The 25,310-nt window shown below is 44.8% G+C and overlaps 1 protein-coding gene across 1 annotated transcript; it reads right to left on the minus strand.

The window, feature by feature from the left end:
• Positions 1–20,021: 20,021 nt before the first annotated feature.
• Positions 20,022–23,007, minus strand: LOC124695748 (protein NRT1/ PTR FAMILY 8.3-like). Its single transcript, XM_047228566.1, has 5 exons — positions 22,832–23,007; positions 22,395–22,516; positions 22,050–22,152; positions 21,556–21,772; positions 20,022–21,445 (listed from the first exon to the last, which is right to left on the minus strand). Exons 2-5 carry the CDS (start codon positions 22,455–22,457, stop codon positions 20,173–20,175), a joined length of 1,656 nt encoding a protein of 551 aa, XP_047084522.1. The 5' UTR covers positions 22,458–22,516; positions 22,832–23,007; the 3' UTR covers positions 20,022–20,172.
• Between the last annotated feature and the right edge of the window lie 2,303 nt (positions 23,008–25,310).

Below are 25,310 nucleotides of genomic sequence, written 5' to 3' on the forward strand. Positions count from 1 at the left end.
TGAAGCGAAAGCGCATGACAAAATTCCCGTGTGTCCTCAGGAACGTTTGGTCATCATAAGTAAAACTACCGGCTTGTCCTTTGCTCTAAAAAGGATTGGGCCACTCTCTGCAATTATTATTACTGTATTTTATTTACTCGTACTTTATTTATCTGCAATACCAAATACCCCTGATACGCGTACAACACGCGTCCGTTGGGAACCCCAAGAGGAAGGTGTGATGCGTACAGCGGCAAGTTTTCCCTCAGTAAGAAACCAAGGTTTATCGAACCAGTAGGAGCCAAGAAGCACGTTGAAGTTTGATGGCGGCGGGATGTAGTGCGGCGCAACACCAGGGATTCCGGCGCCAACGTGGAACCTGCACAACACAACCAAAGTACTTTGCCCCAACGAAACAAAGTGAGGTTGTCAATCTCACCGGCTTGCTCGTAACAAAGGATTAGATGTATAGTGTGGATGCTGATTGTTTGCGAGAAAACAATGAGAACAAGTATTGCAGTAGATTGTATTCAATGTAAAAGAATGGACCGGGGTCCACAGTTCACTAGAGGTGTCTCTCCCATAAGATAAATAGCATGTTGGGTGAACAAATTACAGTCGGGCAATTGACAAATAGAGAGGGCATGACCATGCACATACATGATATGATGAGTATTGTGAGATTTAATTGGGCATTACGACAAAGTACATAAACCGCTATCAAGCATGCATCTATGCCTAAAAAGTCCACCTTCAGGTTATCATCCGAACCCCTTCCAGTATTAAGTTGTAAACAACAGACAATTGCATTAAGTATGGTGCGTAATGTAATCAATAACTACATCCTTAGACATAGCATCAATGTTTTATCCCTAGTGGCAACAGCACATCCACAACCTTAGAACTTTCTGTCACTGTCCCAGATTTAATGGAGGCATGAACCCACTATCGAGCATAAATACTCCCTCTTGGAGTTAAGAGTAAAAACTTGGCCAGAGCCTCTACTAATAACGGAGAGCATGCAAGATCATAAACAACACATAGGTAATAGATTGATAATCAACGTAACATAGTATTCTCTATCCATCGGATCCCGACAAACACAACATATAGCATTACGGATAGATGATCTTGATCATGTTAGGCAGCTCACAAGATCCGACAATGAAGCACATAAGGAGAAGACGACCATCTAGCTACTGCTATGGACCCATAGTCCAGGGGTGAACTACTCACTCATCACTCCGGAGGCGACCATGGCGGTGAAGAGTCCTCCGGTAGATGATTCCCCTCTCCGGCAGGTGCCGGAGGCGATCTCCCTGAATCCCCCGAGATGGGATTGGCGGCGGCGTCTCTGGAAGGTTTTCCGTATCGTGGCTCTCGGTACTGGGGGTTTCGCGACGGAGGCTTTAAGTAGGCGGAAGGGCAACGCGGGGGGCCACACGAGGGCCCCACACACCAGGGCCGCGCGGCCAAGGGCCAGGCCGCGCCGCCCTGTGGTGTCGGCGCCTCGTGGCCCCACTTCCTTTCCCCCTCGGTCTTCTGGAAGCTTCGTGCAAAAATAGGCCCCTGGGCGTTGATTTCATCCAATTCCGAGAATATTTCCTTACTAGGATTTCTGAAACCAAAAACAGCAGAAAATAGCAACTGGCTCTTCGGCATCTCGTTAATAGGTTAGTGCCGGAAAATGCATAAATACGACATATAATGTGTATAAAACATGTAGATATCATCAATAATGTGGCATGGAACATAAGAAATTATCGATACGTCGTAGACGTATCAGCATCCCCAAGCTTAGTTCCTGCTCGTCCCGAGCAGGTAAACGATAACAAAGATAATTTCTGGAGTGACATGCCATCATAACCTTGATCATACTATTGTAAGCATATGTAATGAATGCAGCGATCAAAACAATGGTAATGACATGAGTAAACAACTGAATCATAAAGCAAAGACTTTTCATGAATAGTACTTCAAGACAAGCATCAATAAGTCTTGCATAAGAGTTATATCATAAAGTAATAAATCAAAGTAAAGGTATTGAAGCAACACAAAGGAAGATTAAGTTTCAGCGGTTGCTTTCAACTTATAACATGTATATCTCATGGATATTGTCAATGTAAAGTAATATAACAAGTGCAATATGCAAGTATGTAGGAATCAATGCACAGTTCACACAAGTGTTTGCTTCTTGAGGTGGAAAGAAATAGGTGAACTGACTCAACATAAAAGTAAAAGAAAGGTCCTTCAAAGAGGAAAGCATCGATTGCTATATTTGTGCTAGAGCTTTGGTTTTGAAAACATGAAACAATTTTGTCAACGGTAGTAATAAAGCATATGTATCATGTAAATTATATCTTACAAGTTGCAAGCCTCATGCATAGTATACTAATAGTGCCCGCACCTTGTCCTAATTAGCTCGGATTACCTGGATTATCATCGCAATACACATGTTTTAACCAAGTGTCACAAAGGGGTACCTCTATGCCGCCTGTACAAAGGTCTAAGGAGAAAGCTCGCATTTGGATTTCTCGCATTTGATTATTCTCAACTTAGACATCCATACCGGGACAACATAGACAACGAGATAATGGACTCCTCTTTAATGCATAAGCATGTAGCAACAATTAATGTTCTCATATGAGATTGAGGATATATGTCCAAAACTGAAACTTCCACCATGATTCATGGCTTTAGTTAGCGGCCCAATGTTCTTCTCTAACAATATGCATGCTCTAACCATTAAATGAGTGGTAAATCTCCCTTACTTCAGACAAGACGGACATGCATAGCAACTCACATGATATTCTACAAAGAGTTGATGGCGTCCCCAGGAACATGGTTATCGCACAACAAGCAACTTAATAAGAGATAAAGTGCATAAGTACATATTCAATACCACAATAGTTTTTAAGGCTATTTTGTCCCATGAGCTATATATTGCAAAGGCGAATTATGGAAATTTTAAAGGTAGCACTCAAGAAATTTACTTTGGAATGGCGGAGAAATACCATGTAGTAGGTAGGTATGGTGGACACAAATGGCATAGTGGTTGGCTCAAGGATTTTGGATGCATGAGAAGTATTCCCTCTCGATACAAGGTTTAGGCTAGCAAGGTTATTTGAAACAAACACAAGGATGAACGGTGCAGACAAAACTCACATAAAAGACATATTGTAAATATTATAAGACTCTACACCGTCTTCCTTGTTGTTCAAAACTCAATACTAGAAATTATCTAGACTTTAGAGAGACCAAATATGCAAACCAAATTTTAGCAAGCTCTATGTATTTCTTCATTAATAGGTGCAAAGTATATGATGCAAGAGCTTAAACATGAGCACAACAATTTCCAAGTATCAAATTATTCAAGACATTTTAGAATTACTACATGTAGCATTTCCCAATTCCAACCATATAACAATTTAACGAAGAAGATTCAACCTTCGCCATGAATACTATGAGTAAAGCCTAAGGACATATTTGTCCATATGCAAGAGCGGAGCGTGTCTCTCTCCCACACAATGAATGCTAGGATCCATTTTATTCAAACAAAAACAAAAACAAAAACAAACCGACGCTCCAAGCAAAGTACATAAGATGTGATGGAATAAAAATATAGTTTCGGGGAGGAACCCGATAATGTTGTCGATGAAGAAGGGGATGCCTTGGGCATCCCCAAGCTTAGACGCTTGAGTCTTCTTAATATATGCAGGGGTGAACCACTGGGGCATCCCCAAGCTTATAGCTTTCACTCTCCTTGATCATATTGTATCATCTCCCTCTCTTGATCCTTGAAAACTTCCTCCACACCAAACTCGAAACAACTCATTAGAGGGTTAGTGCATAATAAAAATTTATATGTTCAGAGGTGACATAATCATTCTTAACACTTCTGGACATTTCATAAAGCTACTGGACATTAATGGATCAAAGAAATTCATCCAACATAGCAGAAGAGGCAATGCGAAATAAAAGGCAGAATCTGTCAAAACAGAACAGTTCGTACAGACGAATTTTAAAGTGGCACCAGACTTGCTCAAATGAAAATGCCCAAATTTAATGAAAGTTGCGTACATATCCGAGGATCACGCACGTAAATTGGCATATTTTTCTGAGCTACCTACAGAGAGGCAGGTCAAAATTCGTGACAGCAAAGAAATCTGTTTCTGCGCAGTAATCCAAATCTAGTATGAACCTTACTATCAAAGACTTTACTTGGCACAACAATGCATAAAACTAAGATAAGAAGAGGTTGCTACAGTAGTAAACAACTTCCAAGACTCAAATATAAAATAAAGTACTGTAGTAAAAACATGGGTTGTCTCCCATAAGCGCTTTTCTTTAAAGCCTTTCAGCTAGGCGCAGAAAGTGTGTATCAAGTGTTATCAAGAGATGGAGCATCGACAGCGGGGTTTGGAGTTTTCTCAATCATGCATAGTATGATGGATACATAAGTTTCAGCGGCTCCCTTTTCATTAGTCTTGGGCTTGCTACTCTCATCAAACAAATTTTCAGGAACAAGCCAAGCATAATTTTCATCTAGAGCTTCGTGCATCGCTAGGAGCTTACATGGTATTGGTGCTTTAATCTCCCCACCATCATTAATATTATTAGTGTACCTTATTCTATCCATGTCCATCTTTTCAAGTGTTCTTTTAAAATCTGGGAATGAACCAAGTTTCTTGTGCTTAATAAAAACTTTTCTAGCTTCTTTAACTATATCTTCAAATTCTCGCACTAAGACTTTTAGAACAAAATTTCTCTTCTCTCCCCGCTCCATATCAGAAAGTGTAAGAAACATGTGTTGTATCATGGGGTTGAGACTAATAAATCTAGCTTCCATCATGCGTACCAAATAAACAGAGGCATCTTCATAAGTAGGGACAGACTTTTGCAAGGGGTATATCTTTAAGATCTTCATGCATAGTAACATGGGTGAAAAATTCTTCTATATTATCTCTTCCAATTATAGACCCTTGTCCCACAGGTATATCTTTTGCAGTAAAATTAAAAGGAAACATGTTGAAATAAGTAAAGCAAATGCAAGTAACTAATTTTTTGTGTTTTTGATATAGAGTGCAAGACAGTAAATAAAGTAAAGCTAGCAACTAATTTTTTTTTTGTGTTTTGATATAATGCAGCAAACAAGAAAGTAATAAATAAAATAAAGCAAGACAAAAACAAAGTAAAGAGATTGGATTGTGGAGACTCCCCTTGCAGCGTGTCTTGATCTCCCCGGTAACGGCGCCAGAAAATGTGCTTGATACGCGTACAGCACGCGTCCGTTGGGAACCCCAAGAGGAAGGTGTGATGCGTACAGCGACAAGTTTTCCCTCAGTAAGAAACCAAGGTTTATCGAACCAGTAGGAGCCAAGAAGCACGTTGAAGGTTGATGGCGGCGGGATGTAGTGCGGCGCAACACCAGGGATTCCGGCGCCAACGTGGAACCTGCACAACACAACCAAAGTACTTTGCCCAAACGAAACAGTGAGGTTGTCAATCTCACCGGCTTGCTGTAACAAAGGATTAGATGTATAGTGTGGATGATGATTGTTTGCAGAAAACAGTAGAACATGTATTGCAGTAGATTGTATTCAATGTAAAAGAATGGACCGGGGTCCACAGTTCACTAGAGGTGTCTCTCCCATAAGATAAATAGCATGTTGGGTGAACAAATTACAGTCGGGCAATTGACAAATAGAGAGGGCATGACCATGCACATACATGATATGATGAGTATTGTGAGATTTAATTGGGCATTACGACAAAGTACATAGCCCGCTATCCAAGCATGCATCTATGCCTAAAAAGTCCACCTTCGAAGTTATCATCCGAACCCCTTCCGGTATTAAGTTGTAAACAACGGACAATTGCATTAAGTATGGTGCGTAATGTAATCAATAACTACATCCTTAGACATAGCATCAATGTTTTATCCCTAGTGGCAACAAGCACATCCACAACCTTAGAACTTTTCGTCACTCGTCCCGCATTTAATGGAGGCATGAACCCACTATCGAGCATAAATACTCCCTCTTGGAGTTAAGAGTAAAAACTTGGCCAGAGCCTCTACTAATAACGGAGAGCATGCAAGATCATAAACAACACATAGGTAATAGATTGATAATCAACATAACATAGTATTCTCTATCCATCGGATCCCGACAAACACAACATATAGCATTACGGATAGATGATCTTGATCATGTTAGGCAGCTCACAAGATCCGACAATGAAGCACATAAGGAGAAGACGACCATCTAGCTACTGCTATGGACCCATAGTCCAGGGGTGAACTACTCACTCATCACTCCGGAGGCGACCATGGCGGTGAAGAGTCCTCCGGGAGATGATTCCCCTCTCCGGCAGGGTGCCGGAGGCGATCTCCTGAATCCCCCGAGATGGGATTGGCGGCGGCGGCATCTCTGGAAGGTTTTCCGTATCGTGGCTCTCGGTACTGGGGGTTTCGCGACGGAGGCTTTAAGTAGGCGGAAGGGCAACGCGGGGGGCCACACGAGGGCCCCACACACCAGGCCGCGCGGCCAAGGGCCGGCCGCGCCGCCTCGTGGTGTCGGCGCCTCGTGGCCCCACTTCCTTTCCCCTCGGTCTTTTGGAAGCTTCGTGCAAAAATAGGCCCCCGGGCGTTGATTTCGTCCAATTCCGAGAATATTTCCTTACTAGGATTTCTGAAACCAAAAACAGCAGAAAACGACAGAACTGGCTCTTCGGCATCTCGTTAATAGGTTAGTGCCGGAAAATGCATAAATACGACATATAATGTGTATAAAACATGTAGATATCATCAATAATGTGGCATGGAACATAAGAAATTATCGATACGTCGGAGACGTATCAACCCCTGCAAACCTATTTGCTAGTGTTTACAGCGAATCCTCGATCAAAACTGCTCATCATTACCTTCTGCTCCTCGTTGGGTTCGACACTCTTATTTATCGAAAGTACTACGGTACACTCCCTATACTTGTGGGTCATCATGGGTGCGCTAGCTTATTGAAATAGGAGTTCAGACCTTCGGACCTGCCTATAGTAGTTGTGAATGGGAATAATTTTTCCATGAAATAAGTTGGTGCCCATGTTTTCCTGCTATTCCACATGTTTTGCATGTGTTTGTTATCCGTAACTTGTACAACAGCAGAATTTCTTTCCATAACTTCTCAAACTCCTCTCGTGTCTCTGACTTGTTGATGCATGCATACAAGGCTTATTTGAACTGGTCATTATTCATGAGCCTTGAAATCTTCTCGCGGCACTTTCATTTCACATGCCAGAAACAACAACGATGCACAGTTAGGGGAAAACCTTTGAGATAGCTAGTGAAATTGCCCCCATCTTGGTCAGTCATGATGTTATCTGGGTGTACATTGTCCATGGCAAGCATCCACTTCTCAAACACCCATTTAAATGTTTCAGCTTTTTCATTGGGGAGGAGCGCACAACCTAGTACAATTGTTCGCAACTTGTTGTTAACTCCAACAATTGGCGATGAAGGCATATTATACTGATTTGTGCAGAATGTGGTTGTCGAAAATAACACTTTCCTTGTATTTTGGGTATAACGCCCTTGTTCTGCCATCAACCCAGAACAGAGACTCTACTTCATTATTTTCTGGGTTCACCTTGTTTGAGAAGAAGAAGGAAGGGCTTTCAGCTTGTCTCCTGTGAAAATACTCCATTCTGAGTGCCATGTCCTGGAATGTCATCCCCTCCCAAAGTTTTGCACTTAAGTTTGTAACATCCCTTTTCACATAGGGACGGGTTCGGGGGTTTCCACCATGCTCATCCGCAAGAATTCCAATAATATTAGAGGTCGATATGTTGCGGTTATGCAGAGCCACTATCATCTGGTAATCCTCTTCTGGTACATTCTGGTGGGACCTGATGTTGCTACATCTCATGAGTGTTATCTTCAACAAAGTAGGTCACTGTCCATTTGCCTTCCCGGAGAGCTATTATCATGTGTGCTTTGGAGTCATGGCGCAACAATCTGTTGCGCTGCCTTGAATCTGTCATCTCTATTGCTAACCATGCTTGTATGCTTCCTGGTGTGCTCTCTGATGCGATGCTTTCAGATGTGCACTCTGATTTGGAGTTGTCAACTATCTTCCGAGAGTGCATACACTCAAAAACCCTCTTGATCAATGTTGGAGGACCTCTTCTGTTGGGCCGCGCAGCAGAAAACAAAACTTTTCTCTACGCGGTACACCTAGGAACTAGCTCAGGAACAAGGCCACGAGGATTACCACTAGACACATAGGTGCAGAACTTGATGAAGCGCGTTGGGGCAGTGCAGCCCTCAATCCGTTCTAAAACGATCCCACAAACAGCTCCCAGATCCGCGAACTCCTTCGCCTTGAAGCGTACACGTGCAATGCCTCTGCCGGTATCCACACGTAGGAGGTGGAACACCGACACTTGACTGCTAGATCCAGTATGGCGGCTGGACTGAGTGGGGCTAGTGTTTCCAACTCATGGAATGCTCTAACCGTGCCATTTGGGAAACATATGCCCCACTTTATATAGGGAGTGAGTGTGGGATTCAAAACACTTGGAGCCCACTCACTTGGGCCCTATCTTGGTCACTGTGAGTCCAACTCACTGACTCGGTCCTGGTCCAGTTCGAGTCCAACTCGAACCGACTCCATTTCAATCGGATCACATCCAACTGGATCCTTGCTCTTAAGTGTGTGACCCTGCAGGTTCACGACCACTTGGGCACAACTATAATTACCCCTCCAAGTATCCCGTCATGGCTCTGAGTCTCACTCGCTTCCATGAACACTTGGTCTCAACTGGATAACTCGTAGCGGCTCCTAGCAGAACGTGCTAGCTCCCAAGTGACGTAAAGTCATGGCGACTAACCGTTCAATGTGGCATATGTCTAAGTCCTTTTTGCCTCACGATATACCTTGTCAACAAGATATAGGTGAGTTGTCGTCATCCATTTAATAGCTCAACTCTCTTCTCAATTCGTGATATGTGATTCACTCGACTAACCTTTAGTCGATCTCCTCAGTTAACACTTAACCGAATCGTGCATGGCCATGCTTTCTGAATCATATCATCCGAGAGGGCCCACAAGTGGATGGGCAAAATCTCATCTTGGTTATCCACGTAGCTTGTTTCTCAGTCGACCCGAACCCTGCCTTTATAACTGCCTTATTATAGAACAACGTTTGACAGAACCTAAGTCGGCCGATCCACAACTCAGATCATGCAATAATCTCGTGTCTAAGGATTACATTGATAGAAACATGCAAATAACGACGTTGCTTGTTGCGTCTCACTGTGGGTCAGTCGGACTCATTAAACACTTAAGCCAAGCCCGTGTAAGTCGGATTAGCATCACCAAGCCCATGACAAGTGGAAAGGAGTCATCAACCGACTTGCACATTAGTCTAAGTCTTGTGTCCAACACAACCTCGATGACTAAGGACAATTTAGTATGAACTACATAAGCATATAGTTCCACAACCAAATCACGTATTCGATGATATATGCAAGAGTTCATACAAGGACAACTTTACTTATGAATACAAACGGAAATACATCATCCATGATTGCCTCTAGGTCATATTTCCAACAGTCTCCCACTTGCACTAGAGTCAATCACTCTGGGACATCACATGTCCAAGTATCTAATACCCATTGCTCTTATGTGCGCCTCATGCATAGGTTGTGGAAGTGGCTTTGTCAACGGATCTGCAACGTTTGCATCTGTGTGTACCTTGCATAACTTGATATCACCTTCATCCACGAACTGGTGGATAAGGTAGTACCGCATGAGTATATCATTGTTGTTCTGGTGTTGTCTAGGTTACTTGGCTTGTGCAATAGCACCATTGTTTTCGCAATACACGTCCACAGGATTGGATACACTCTGACACCAAGATCAATCAAGAAGTTCCTGATCCAAACAACTTCCTTTGTTGCCTCCGAGGCGGCAATATACTCAGTCTCTGTTGCAGATGCGGCCACCGTATCTTGCTTGGAACTCTTCCTTCTCACAACAGCTCCGTTTAAAATGAACACGTACCTAGATTGCGAACGAGAGTCATCAGAGTCAGTAAGGTAACTCGCATCCGTGTAACCCTTTACACTGAGTTCCTCCTCACCTCCATAAACTAGGAACATATCCTTAGTCCTTCTCAAGTAATTCATGATAGTTTTCACAGCTGCCCAGTGGCTTCCGCCAGGATTAACTTGGTATCTTCTCTTACCACTTAGAGCATAGGAAACATCCGGTCTAGCACAAATCATAGCGTACATGATGGACCCGACTACCGAAGCATAATGGATCTCACTCATCCTGCTTTGCTCATCAGTTGTCGAAGGACATTGAGTCTTGCTTAGCTTAACGCCATGGGACATCAGTAAGAACCCCTTATTAGATGATTCCATGTTGAAATTCTTCATCACTTTGTCCAAACTATGTACTCTGACTCAAAAACAATGAGCCGCCTTGATCTATCTCTATAGATCCTGGTTCCTAGTATGTAAGTTGCCTCACCCAAGTCCTTCATTGAGAAACATCTTTCCAATGATTCTTTAGTATCTTCCAACATCTTTACATCATTTCCAATCAATAATATGTCATCCACATATAAGATCATAAAATTCACTGAGCTTCCACTAACCTTCTTTTATAAACAATATTCCTGAGTACTTCTGATGAAGCCAAACGATTTGACTACCTCATCATAACGAATGTTCTAACTCCGGGATGCTTCCTTCAACCCATAAATGGATTTCTGGAGCTTGCATACCTTGTTAGCACTAGACGGATCGACAAAACCCGCGGGTTCTATCATATACACATCCTCGGTTAAATTTCCATTCACAAAAGACGTTTTGACATCCATCTACCATATCTCATAATCGAACCGAATTAAGCATTGATAAAGGCGAGAAAGTCTCGTCATAGTCAACTCCTTGAACCCGTCGGAACCCCTTCACGATAAGTCGTGCTTTATAGACAGAAACATTTCCATCCATGTCAGTTTTGTTCTTAAAGACCCATTTGCACTCGACGGGTCTTGCACCGTCTGGCAGATCAATCAAGTTCCAAACCTGATTACCATCAATGGACTTTAACTCGGATATCATGGCTCCAAGCCATGACTCGGAATCAGTACTTTCCATCGCTTCCGAATAAGTTGCCGGTTCATCACTGCCTAACAACAATACATCGCGAACACTTCGCAACCTGGCTGATCTCCGTGGCTCAGGTGCTACTGCCGACTCAGGTACCACGACTGGCTCTCCAAGGTTGTTGCCAACTCGCTCCTGACCGACACACCATGAATTTCTTCGAGCTGCACCGTGCTCCCACTGACTTCCCGACTGAGAAACTCTTTCTCAAGGAAGACATCGTTCCATGCGACAAACAGTTTTCCCTCTTCTCGGTTGTAGAAGTAGTAACCCAAGGTTTCCCTCGGATACCCCACGAAAATACACTTATCCAACTTGGGTGTAAGCTTGTCCGACTTAAGTCGCTTGACATATGCTTCACAACCCAAATCTTAAGAAAAAACAAACTCGGCTTCTTGCCAGTCTACATCTCATGTCATGTATTCTCTACAAATTTTGATGGTACTCTCTTTAGTGTGGAAGCTGCAGTTTCTAGACAATAACCCCAAAATGACAAAGGTAGATCTGTCCGACTCATCATCGATCGTACCATGTCCAACAAGGTGTGATTCCGCCTTTCCAACACACCGTTTCTCTGCAGCGTTCCCGGCGGTGTGGTAATGAAGTACTCATAGCCACCTCTAGTTGTCGTGCTCATTGGTCCGCATACATCAATATGTATCAGCTCAAGTAAGTCAGACGCCCTTTCGCAACTCTTTGCAAAAGTTGTCTTGGTCATCTTGCCAAGGAGGTAGGATTGGCACGTCTCGAGCTACTCTAGGTCGAACGAAGTTAGAAGACTATCATCATGGAGCTTCTACATGTGTTTCCCACTTATATGACCAAGTCAACAGTGCCAGAAGTAAATCATATTTAGATCATTTGGTTTCAACCTTTTGACATTTACGTTATAGAACGACTTACAATCAAGATCCATAATATATAACCCACCCTGACGCGTGCAAAGCCATGAAACATACTGATACGTCCCAAACATATCTATAATTTCTTATGTTCCATGCTACTTTATTGATGATACTCACATGTTTTATACACACTTTATGTCATTATTATGCATTTTCCGACACTAACCTATTGACGAGATGTCGAAGATCCGATTCTTTGTTTTACGCTGTTTTTGGTTTCAGAAATCCTACAAAGGAAATATTCTCGGAATTGGACGAAATCAACGCCCAGGGTCTTATTTTTCCACGAAGCTTCCAGAAGACCGAAAGGATTACGAAGTGGGGCCACGCCACCCTATGGTGTGGGGCCCTCGTGCCTCCACCAACCCTACCCTTCCGCCTACTTAAAGCCTTCGTCGCGAAAACCCCAGTACCGAGAGCCACGATACGGAAACCTTCCAGAGACGCCGCCACCGCCAATCCCATCTCGGGGATTCGGGAGATCGCCTCCGGCACCTCGCCGGGAGAGGGGAATCATCTCCCGGAGGACTCTTCATCACCATGATCGCCTCCGGATTGATGTGTGAGTAGTTCACCCCTGGACTATGGGTCCATAGCAGTAGCTAAATGGTTGTCTTCTCCTCATTGTGCTCTTGTGAGCTGCCTATCATGATCAAGATCATCTATTTGTAATTCTACATGTTGTGTTTGTTGGGATCCGATGAATATGGATTACTATGTCAAGTTGATTATCAATCTATCATATATGTTGTTTATGTTCTTGCATGCTCTCCGTTGCTAGTAGAGGCTCGGCCAAGTTGATACTTGTAACTCCAAGAGGGAGTATTTATGCTCGATAGTGGGTTCATGCCTCCATTGAATGCTGGGATAGTGACAGAAAGTTCTAAGGTTGTGGATGTCTTGTTGCCACTAGGGATAAAACATCAATGCTTTGTATAAGGATATTTGTGTTGATTACATTACGCACCATACTTAATGCAATTGTCATTGTTTGCAACTTAATACTCGGAAGGGGTTCGGATGATAACCTGAAGGTGGACTTTTTAGGCATAGATGCATGCTTGGATAGCGGTCTATGTACTTTGTCGTAATGCCCTGATTAAATCTCATAGTACTCATCGTGATATATGTATGTGCATTGTTATGCCTTCTTTATTTGTCAATTGCCCAACTGTAATTTTTTCACCCAACATGCTATTTATCTTATGGGAGAGACACCACTAGTGAACTGTGGACCCCGGTCCATTCTTTACATCTGAAATACAATCTACTGCAATACTTGTTCTTTACTGTTCTTCGCAAACAAACATCATCTTCCACACTATACATCTAATCCTTTGTTTACAGCAAGCCGGTGAGATTGACAACCTCACTGTTACGTTGGGGCAAAGTACTTTGATTGTGTTGTGCAGGTTCCACGTTGGCGCCGGAAGCCCTGGTGTTGCGCCGCACTACACTCCGCCACCAACAACCTTCACGTGTTCCTTGACTCCTACTGGTTCGATAACCTTGGTTTCTTACTGAGGGAAAACTTGTCGTTGTACGCATCACACCTTCCTCTTGGGGTTTCCAACGGATGTGTGTCTTACACGCCATCACATACCATTCAAATATATAGAACAACCATTGTCCTTAATATTTGACTCATATCCCTGATTCATCAAACATGAGGCGGATGTAATGTTTCGACTTAGCACTGGAACATAATAACAATTATTTAGTTCCATTAGGAATCCTGAAAGTGAATGAAGTTGCATCATCCCGGCTTCCAACCCAATTGTCAACCTCCCCTCTTGCTACGCTCCTACTTCTTCCAGCCCCTGCAACGAGTGGTAGATATAAATTACTGATCCAGTATCATATACCCATGAGCTGTTAGGAGCATCACCAAGATAAAGGTCTATAACATTACACGCAAGCGTACCTGAGCTGGAAGTCACACTTCCACTCTTGGCCTTGTCAGCCAAATACTTTTTGCAATTCCTCTTCCAGTGGCCCTCCTCCTTGCAGTAAAAGCAAAGAGAAACAGCTAAAGAACCCTGCTTAGCCCCTAAAGCCTTGCTTTGGACATGGTATGCAGCCTTTCTTTGGACCTGGTCCGCAGCCTTGCTTCCCTTAGACTTCGCCTTGTTCTTTGTCCAAGAACTCTTCTTGAACTTATCCCTATTCTAGACCATCAACACTTGATTGTTATCTTTCTTGATGTCAGCCTCTGCCTGCTTGAGCATCCCATGTAATTCAGTGAGCTTTTTATCCATACCATGCATGTGATAGTTCAAAATGAACTGTCCATTTGCACTAGGAAGAGAGTTCAGAATTATATTTGTAGCAAACTCTTCGCTAATAGGGAAACCCAACCTATGCACAAAGAGTGCACATAACCAACCATCTTGATTACATGTGGATTCAGTGGATCGCCATCTTTGAGCTTGCAGTCCAACAAAGCTTGAGAGACTTGATACCTCTCGGTCTTTGCCTGAGCCTGGAACATAGTTTTGAGGCTTTCGATCATATCGTAGGCCTCAACATTCTCGAACTGCTGCTGCAAGTCCGGTTCCATGTGAGAAATCATCAAACAACTAATTTCTATGGACTCATCCAAAGCCCGACAGTAGGCATTGTTCACAGTGGCTATCTCATCATAGACGTCTTTAATTTTTGATGGTCGCTAAGTGATTCAGGATCCTACATAAGCAAGTCGGCTAGTGAGCTTTAGCATCACTGCTAGCCGCCAAGTGATCTAGGTAGACAACTCCTTGTCAATCACATCTCATACAACTCATGTTGGTTGGGTGGCATCTCATGCCCCGGCTTCCGACACCCTTTGCTTCGAGGCCCACAACCGTTGTGATAGCCCCGTCTAGCTTACCAAGTGCTTCCGTTGAAAGTGTCCAACACGATCCCACCTAGTTGAGAAGAATTGATAGTACCTCAATTTGATGAGTCCACTACCAAGAATGCCCAACTTGTGATGGTGCAACACTAGCGGGGCAACCGACTAGATCTTCTTTGAGGGATTACTTTCTACCTTCTATCGCATAGATGTAAAAAAGAGACATAACAAAAACACGGATAATAAATTTAACATGTGAAATGGTATGGCTCTCTTCATGGGGATATCCATCTCCATGAAGATGTAAGTTGTCCCACAATCAACTCTTGATATGCTCCATCTTACTCCATGCCACCGGCTGCTACTTTGCATGTGATCCTGCTTCTCCAAAAACTACACTAGCCTGTAATCATATCACAAAGAGAAATCGACACGCAAGTTGTTATAAAATCAAATTGTCAGCACTTTGGCTCCATCCGACTGACATACTGTGATGCGCAGATCACATATGGTTTATATACATCACATGCACACACTGTGCAAAAACTAGGCCGAATCTGCAATTAATAGGCCGATTAATCGGTGTCAATTACCTCTAATCGTTTGTGTTAATCCTTTAACCCGATTAGTTGCTTTGATAGCCCGATTACTAGGAATGTTTCCGATTAATTAGTCCATATTTCTCATAAAGTTGCAAAATTTTCACGCAGATCGCCCGTATAGCCGCTACCTTGTCCAAATCAAGTAGGTTTGTGACGCTTCAACTCGGTTCTCGCCTCTAGGAGCTCGATTTCGACCGTCGCTAAACAATGACTCATCGTTGCCTACCAGACCTTGAATACAAGAGGGGTAGTACCCTCGGTAGGAGGTGGGAGAAGAGAAACTTCAAAGGGCAAAGAAGGAGAAGCGAAAGGAAGGAACATGGTGGCGGCTAGTGGCTCCTTTGTTGCTCATGACATAGAAGATGATTATGTCACAGAGGAGAAGAGTACATGTTTTAATGGGATTTTGTTCTCTAGAAAAGTAGGGAAGGCATATAGAGGCCCATATACTATTTTCGTATTTCTTACATAGACGTTTTTTGGGTGCTAATATGTGTAGGCTGCACCGATTAATAGTCGACCAATTAAATCAGTTAATCATCTGAATTTCAATTATTCACTACTCCCAAGCCGACCGAGCAGTTAACGATTATCGATTTTCTTACCTTTGCATGCAGATAAGCCATACCATTCACATCACCCTGCAAAAACAAGTTATGCATACATAGAATTGAATTCTACCGGGCGGTGTGAATCTCACAACGACATCTAAGTCGCAACGACATCTAAGGCGCTACAACTGGGCGAAACATTTTCACCGATTTCCGACCTCGGCTTAGATTTGAACAATCTCGTCGATCATCCAAACTAGATTATCCGCATTCCCTTTGTACGATTGATCCGATCAAACCACACAAAACTGATCTATCTCATAGATCTACCACCGATTCATAGCGTACAGATACAATCTGCAGCTACATGCATATCACATATACAAGATCCAGTGTCTAAAACCAGAAGCTAGAGCTCTGATACCACTGTTGGGCCACGCAGCAGAAAACAAAACTTTTCTCTACGCGGTACACCCAGGTACTAGCTCAGGAACAAGGCCACGAGGTTTACCACTAGACGCGCAGGTGCAGAACTTGATGACGCGTGTCGGGGCAGTGCAGCGCTCGATCCCTTCCAAGACAATCCCACGAACAGCTCCCGGATCCGCGAACTCCTTCGCCTTGAAGTGTCATACGTGCAATGCCTCTGCCGGTATCCACACGTACGTGGAGGATCACCGACAGTGGACTGTTAGATCCAATACGACGGCTAGACTGAGTGGGGCTAGGGTTTCCAACTCATGGAATGCTCTAACATTGCCCTTTGGGCAACATCCGTCCCACTTTATATAGGGAGTGAGTGTGGGCTTCACAACACTTGTAGCCCACTCAGTTGGGCTCTATCTTGGTCACTGTGAGTCCAAATCACTGACTCGGTCCTCGTCCAATTCGAGTCCAACTCGAACCGACTCCATTTCAGTCGGATCACATCCAACTGGCTCCTTGATCTTAAGTGTGTGACCCTGCAGGTTCACGACCACTTGGACACGACTAGATTTACCCCTTCAAGTATCCCGTCATGGCTCTGAGTCTCACTCGCTTCCATGAACACTTGGTCTCAAGTCGATAACTGGTAGCAGCTCCTAGCAGAACGTGATAGCTCCCAAGTGACGTAAAGTCATGGCGAATAACCTTTTAATGCGACATATGATTAAGTCCTTTTTGCCTCACGATATATCTTGTCAAGCTATAGGAGAGTTGTCTTCATCCCTTTAATAGCTCAACTTTCTTCTCCATCCGTGATATGTGATTCACTCGACTAACCCTTAGTCGATCGCCTCGGTTAACACTTAACCAAATCGCCCATGGCCATGCTTTCTGAATCATATCATCCGAGAGGGCCCGGAGAATATCTCTCCAAGTGGAGGGGCAAAATTCCATCTTGGTTATCCATGTCACGCAACTTGTTTCTCAATCGACCCGAACTCTTCCTTTATAACTACCTTATTACAGAACAACCTTTGATAGAACCTAAGTCAGGCGATCCACAACTCGGATCATGCAATAATATCAGGTCTAAGGATTACATTGATAGAGACATGCAAATGACGAATTTGCTCATTGCATCTCAGTGTCGGTCAGTTCGACTCGCTAAACACTTTAGTCGAGCCCGTGTAAGTCGGATTAGCGTCACCATTCCCATGACAAGTGGAACAGAGAAATCAGCTGAGTTGCACATTAGTCTAAGTCATGTTTCCAACACAACCTCGATGACTAAGGACAATTTAGTATGAACTACATAAGCATATAGTTCCACAACCGAATCACATATTCGATGATATATACAAGAGTTCATACAAGGTCAACTTTACTTATGAATACATCCGGAAATACATAATCGATGATTGCCTCTAGGGAATATTTCCTACAACTTCGTTGGATGTTTCGTGACGCTGCTGTCCGTGTCCCAAAACCCTTTTTGAAAGCATACTCGTTGTAGAACTTATGTGCGTCATCAGGGTGGTCAAACAACATCCCAACAAACAGTACAACTAGTTGTGATGAAACATCACCATCAATGTCGTCGAATTGTATCTTAGCTTCCTCTCCATGAAGGCCATCAAATGCATTTTCTGTATGGTTACCATCCTCTTCAGGTACTCCTGCTTTGTAACCATCTTCTTCAGAGTAAACCCCGTCATGAGCTCCTGGGTTGTAACCCCCATCAACATTTCTCTCTGAATCATTTGCAAAGGATTCCTGCAAATGTTGAAAATTTGCAACAACAAATCAGAGAATGCAACAAGCTTTACAGCCTAATGATGCATGTCTATGATATATGTACAAAATAGAAGAATGTCTCAAAACTCCCCAACATATAGCTTCCTAGATGTTGGTTATCCACATGTTAATGGCTCATATTTTTTATGCATCACGAATTATGCTTGATGGTACAAAAAAAGTCCACTACTGGTACATGCATAAGAACAACAACAATATGTTCACAGTTGCCAGCAAATTAATGCATGGTACAATTCTTCAGCATGCTTATTGATGGACAACAACTCAAACATGGAAAATCTAGATGATACAATGGCAACAATTTCATGCAATAACTTAACAGAAACTAGGGTTGGATAGGTCAGACTACCAGATCATGGTTGTTGTCTCTACCAGCTTCACGGAAGACAACGGTGGGGTTCTCAAAGCTGCTCCAGGCGGGTTGCTGCGGCGGAGGCCCTCTCACCGGCAGCCGATGCAGATCGTCGATGCTCAAAGGAGCTGACCTACTTCGACGTGGCGCCGTCATGGACGACGAAGCTCCGATGTTGCTCACCAACGGGTGGTACAAATGGCTTCTTGTCCTCTCCAACAACTGGTGTAAGATATGTGCCATGGCTGCCGAGCTCCGCCAGCGACGACGCTAGCGCCACCCTGCGAATCGCCTCCCATCCGCTTTCTCTTGTCCAGCCAATTTTTGTTGGATAACGACCGTTATGGTGCAACTGAATTGTTACATGGGTGCGCGGTTCGCGGTGCCATCCTGGACAACCATCAGACTATCCTTAGCGCTTCGATCCAGCGGTGCGGGAGGCGGCCGATTGGAGGCTCCATAATAGCCGGTTGTAGGATAGCGTTCGCAATACAGGATTATGGGGCCCATAAAATTTGGGGGCCCTGTGCGTTCACCCATCTCGCACGCCCCTATCGACGGTCCTGGTAACCCCAGAAGATCATGGAGCAGCAGCATATAACCCCGGATGAACCTTGGCCGCAGGAAGCGACTGGAGCCCCCCTGCAAGGTGGTGCCGTAGGATGGGCCTAATCTGAGCCTACCACGGGTCAGGTGGGCCCGTGGTGGTGTGCAAAAGGCGGTGTCCAAGCGGCCGGCCAGGGACTGTTGGCATCTGTGCCATGCCGAAATATCTGGGCCGGTGACGCTTATGTGTGTCATATCCCTCCCGGGCGTGCTATTGTGGGGTCTGCTCTCCGTGCCAATGTTCCGGGTGAAAACAACCGTACTCGGCAACGGCTCCGCGTTACATCGTTAGCTTCTTGGGGGGAAATGTCGTTATGTGGGGTTTTGGGTATTTCGTGCTCAACTTAGAGTTGGTGGTTGCTAACATCCTCTATTGTTTTTTTTTTTGCTTGATTTGTAAGAGGGTTTTATCACCATATTGTCTCGATTGAGCTGTACGTGGGCTTTTATAAATGGGGCGAAATTTCGGCTCATTGGTGTAGATGCACCCATTGCAAAAAATATATTTAAAATGTTTAAAAAATCTGAAAAAAATCTAGGTGTACACATACAAATATATCTTGTTCGCACACAAGATCTCTTGAAAGTATAATATTTTATGTAACTTGTGTAAAAAAGATAATTTTTGGTGCTTCAAAATATTTTCTCACGAAATTTTATTTTACCTTTTACACAGCCCACAAAACAAAATCCACTTTACCACTGAATTTTATGCGTGTACTACATAGCATGTCCGGATGTATTTCTAGATTTTTTTTCAGATTTTTTTAACACTGAATTTAGAATGCATTTTTTTATTATAGGTGTATTTGGACCAATGAGCCAAAACACCATGTGGGAGCCAAAGTGCCTGTTTACACAAAATAAATTACCGAATGATTTCAAAATTAAGTACCCTGCATTTTAGTCATAAACATCGATATAACCTTTAGCTTTTGTATCTGGTGGAGCAGTAGATGAACAGCAAGAGGTTAAGCGCACTGAGAGCAGCCATGAACCAGAAGAAGTAGTCGAGGTGGCCTTGGTCGAGGTTGTCTGGGATCCACCTCGTGCACGACGCGACGACACCGAGCAGGGCGGAGTTGAGGTAGTTGCCGGCGGCGATGGTGAGCTGCGCCACTGCCGCGCCCAGACTCTTCATGGACTCGGGAGATTGGTCGTAGAAGAACTCAAGCATGCCAACGCTGGCAAATACCTCAGCCGTTCCCAGCAGGCAGTAGCACGGCGCCTGCCACATGATGCTCATCGTCGCAGCCGGCGACGCTAGCCGCTTCGTCTCGACAGACGCGGCGTACGCCATGGCGGCCGCGGACAGCGCGAGGCCGACGCTGATGCGCTGCAGTTGCGTAAATCCCCTGTCCTCGCCGGTGAGGCGCCGCGCCAGCGGCACCAGGATGGCTTCGTAGAGGAGAACACAGATGAGGAAGCTGACGACTTCGAATGTGGAGAGGGATGCCGGGGGCACGATGAAGCCGCCGACGCGGTTGTCCATGGCCATTCCCTGCTCGACCAGCGTCGACGACATCTGCGCGGTGACCGCGAAGAAGACGAGCAGCAACGCCCAGACGGGGCACATCCGCAGCAGCATCTTCAGCTCCTCCACCTGCGACACCGCGCAGAGCCGCCACGGGCCCTTCTTCTCCGGCGACGGTAACACGATCGCAGCCTTGTCAAAGAACCTGAATTGGCTGGTATGACGGCCAGCCCTGCCATTTTCGTACAGGGCCGAGGCATCATCCGGCAGCTCGAGACGGCAGTTCCTTACGGCCGCGACAACCACCTGGGTGACCCTCGTCAGTGGGCTACCTCCCGCTCCGAGTGGCTTGTACCTATAAACCTTGCTGCCGGCGATGAACACCGCAAGGCCAAAACCTATGAGCACGGTCGGAATCGCGTACCCGATGGTCCACCCGACGTTATCCTGTATCCAGACGAGCAGCGTCGCAGACAGCAGCGAACCAATGTTGATCGAGAAGAAGTACCAGTTGAAGAAGGCGCCCTTGGCCACCCGCTCTGTCTGGTCAGCGCTATCAAACTGGTCGGCGCCTAGGGCCGCGCAGCACGGCTTGATGCCACCAGTCCCGAGGGCGACAAAGTAGAGCCCCAGGTAGACAGCGGCACGATGGATGCCCACGTGCTCGTTGGAGAAACCAGGCAGGAGCCACGGAAGCGCCGCCGATGATGTCAAGATGAACATCCCGTGACACAAGACACATTTTCAGACATATTGCACGTCACTTGCAGAAAAATACAGAAACAATGTACTGTAGGTTAAACCATTCGATGGCATCAGGTTGTCGTCGCACTTACGACGATGTAAACCGAGAGGAAAACTACTATCGTCGTATATCGTCCCCAATAAGAGTCGGCCAAGAAGGCTCCGACGACCGGCGTGAGGAAGCAGCTGCCGATCCAGGTGGACACATTCCTCGCGGCGTCGACGTTGTTCTCGTGGAGCACCGTCGTGAGGTAGGTGACCAAGTTCCTGGCGACCGCGGAGAAGCACATGCATTCACTGAATTCGGCACCTGTTATTTACCGCGTCCAAGGCTCAACTGGTTACTTCTTCGGAAGTTAATAGCATAAAACCACCACTTTGATGGTGTTACCATCTACCATCACTTTACGTTTGCGGAACAAAAAACCCACCAGATTTTGCAAGGTTTTTGCGGAATACGCTAAACGCAAATTGAACGTGAATTGACAGGGAATTTCACAAGCATGATTTTATTCTATTAACTCCTTCTTCGGTGGAAGATGTGGACACACTGAATCAAATGTTCGTAGTAACTTTCCTTGTGTTACCTAGAATGAAAAAGCATGCTCTCCATTTGCCAGTGCTCTGCTTGAGAGCAGGCTGTCTGTTGAAATCAACGGTTCCATCACTAGTGTATCCTGAATGTTCTTCCTGAAGAATAATGCAGAAAATAAATTTGGTTACTAGGTTTTTCCACACGCTATGGCCTATGTGCCACATATGAAGATTCAAACTTTTACCCTCCGTTTCATAATTGTTGTCACGGATTTAGATGTATCTAGACATATTTTGTGCATAGATACATCAAATCTGCGACAAGAATTATGAAACAGAGGGAGTATAATGTTTTAATTAGACAATAGGTGTGGTGGTTAGCAGTGGAGTATGATGACCTGCGGCTGTGGAGGCCAGCCATGATGGTTCAGCAATGGCCTCTTTTCGTCTGCTGCTTCCATGTGGCTCTCACTCACTATGTGGTCTTCACAAATATTCTTGCGAGTTCCTGCAAAGAATTCTATGTGCAGCGACAATAGATCAGGAACTTGCCATATTGGACGATGGAACAATATAAAATACATTATATAGGAAAGAAAATTATTGTCTTCCAGGTTGAAATTATCTCTACGACTATCAAGCTCATCAAACAAGTTGATCAATATATGCTGCATTAGATGCCATAGGCATGTAAGAGGAATTTTTTGTTCTTGTCTTCTTCTTCATCGTCTTTGAGGCATCAAACGAGAAAAAAGACAAAAACCCAGCTGTAATTTAGTTACTAGTTCATTGAGGAAACTAGCAGGTTCCGTTAAACTAGCAGTATCTGATGTACCTGTAGGTTTAAGTGCCTGATGAGGTATAACAGCGATGACCGACAAAGCGGCAGGATCAAGCGGCAGCGTTGGCCTCTTCACACGCTGGGCATTTGCGCCAGCCGGCTGACGACTGGCGACTTGGTTTGGAGGAGAGCAGGAGCAGCAGCCGGTGCACGTCCCGCCGGCAAATCGATCGATGGGAGGGGAAGGGAACACAGATTTTGTAGGCGCACCGGTACCTACCACGCTATCGTGGCCATCGAGAATTCCTTGGATCTGAGCCTCCAGCAACTACCAAACTGCGTTAAGTACGTGGGTCCCAAGAGGCATCCCGCAACTATCAAACAAGGTTAGGTACGAGATTAATTTTGTTGCGAGCCAATCAGAAGTACCTCCCTCCATCCATACAATATTGTTGAAGATTTAATGTATCTGTATATATTAATATGTCTGCATTTAAATTTAGATAAACTTAGGACATCCTTTTATGGTTAGAGGTCCTCTTCTCTAAATTTATATTATCTTCTTTAAAAAATTAAAGTTTGTACTTTTATATTTAAATAATTCAAAATTTATTTCGGAAATACGTGTACATGGTCCAAATATCCATGTTAAGTTTCAGCAGAAAACTCGTTATATTTTGGGCTATAGAAAAAAAAAACAAATTTGTGATAGTGTATAGGGGTTACATACGTATACTTTTGTCATAAATTTGTCTTTTTATATTTCTCAAAATATAACATATTTTTAAAAGAAATTTTCGGGCGTACAAATTTGATGTATATATCTAGGTACCCAATTTTTGCAGATTTCTTGGAGACCAAAACGTGTCATTTTCAATTTTTTGAAAAAACGGGCTCACTAGTGCTCAAGAGGAGGGATGAGTTTTCGAGAATCTAGCTGAAACACTAGAAACTCCTAGTCAACCACTAGATAATCCTAGGTTCGGAAAAGTTTTGTATTGCCAGCACTCGGCCTAAGGCCGCATCAAACAGTGGATCACATTTAGGACCGTTAAATTGTTCGTTCCTGTTTGTTTACAGTGGCCCACGGACAAGGGAGTGGCCCCTGCTGCTAACCGGAGGCTAATGGAGGCGCCACCGTTTCTCGCCAGCGTCCTCCCTTTTCCGCCCACGCCCGCCCTTTCCCGCCGAGCAACCCGTCGGCGACATTTCTCGCCTACACCTCATTTCGTTGACGCTTTCTCCCACTCGGTCGTGTTGTTTCCAGCGTAGGCCAGAATGCCTATAAAACCGTGTCCATCGGGGACCTTGGCCAGACCACAAAACCCTAGTAATATTTGACCGCACTCCACCACCACTTGGGCCCATACTAGCGAGGCCGCGTAGGAGAGGTACCTTCTGAGCCCAACCGCGGCCGGTGAGGATTCAGGCAACGACAACGAAGGTGATCTGCGCGTGCCAACCTCCGCAGAGTAGCGAGTCCTCCTCGAGTCCTTCCAGAGTGCGCGACAACGAGCCCTGGAATCCTCAGACAACTCCATCGACTCTAGCCGCCTTGAGCTGTCCCCATATGGTGGCTTCGGAAGAGAGCAACCACCAGTTCATGGCTGCAGAGTTCAACTCCCACCGAGCGGATAAAGAGATTGCCTAGAGGGCGTTGGCAGAGGCCACGTGCGGAAGGCGGCGAGAGGCACGGAGATTGAGGCTTTTGCCTGATAGTTGTATGACCCATTGGGTACCACCATTGGTATACATGGTCCGGACCAGCTGGAGGCCCAAGAGAAGCCAGCACCTGCAGAGCAACAAAGGCTTAAGGGCATCTCCAATGGGGCGACGCAAACCGGTGTCCGCGTGGCGTCCGTTTGCGGCACGCGGCGGACGCGAAAAAGACCGTATTTGTCCGCGCGTCCGTTTGCACCTAGGGGTGCCTCCAGCCGGCCCGACGCATTTCCGTGTCAGCATGAATTATGATGTTTAAAAACAACAAAATAAAGAGTTTCAACGAAGTCATAGTTATTACATCCAAATTTTAAAAAGTCTACATAAAAATAAGATGGTATTCCTCTAGGCATGGTCTTCATAGCCAGCCAATGCCCACTGATGCTCAATCAGATCCATCTGCAACCGTTTGCACACGGTCTCCTCAGCGACTTCTACATTCATATGCAGATAGTCCTCCCAAGATAAAGTCCCAGGGAGTGGTGCAACCAGCTCACCTTGGAATTCCCAGTGGTTCTCATTGCGATCATCAAGACGCTCGTTCTCAACGATCATGTTGTGCATGATCACGCAGTATGTCATCACCTCATGCATGGTCTTCAGCGCCCATGTTCCTGCCGGGTGACGAACAATTGCCCACCGAGCTTGCAGCGCACCAAGTCCACGCTCCACATCTTTCCTGCAAGCCTCTTGCATCTCACTACACCACAGCACTAGATCCCCAACCAACAAGTTGGTGGGGAAAACTCGTTTCAACGACCAAAAGTTGGTCGGGAATGGGTTTTACCGACCGATCTTGTCGGTCACCGTAAGT

The sequence above is a fragment of the Lolium rigidum genome, chromosome 1 (assembly GCF_022539505.1).
Source record: "Lolium rigidum isolate FL_2022 chromosome 1, APGP_CSIRO_Lrig_0.1, whole genome shotgun sequence".
NCBI lineage: Eukaryota > Viridiplantae > Streptophyta > Magnoliopsida > Poales > Poaceae > Lolium > Lolium rigidum.

Bases quoted from the DNA above. Each gene is read 5' to 3' on its own strand.
- LOC124695748 (XM_047228566.1), bottom strand. From the start codon at position 22,457: ATGGAAGCAGCAGACGAAAAGAGGCCATTGCTGAACCATCATGGCTGG. The intron at 21,773-22,049 runs GTAACACAAGGA...GGTAAATAACAG, and splicing joins AGCATGCTTTTTCATTCTAG to GTGCCGAATTCAGTGAATGC. The intron at 21,446-21,555 runs CGTAAGTGCGAC...TGTCTTGTGTCA, and splicing joins TTCCTCTCGGTTTACATCGT to CGGGATGTTCATCTTGACAT.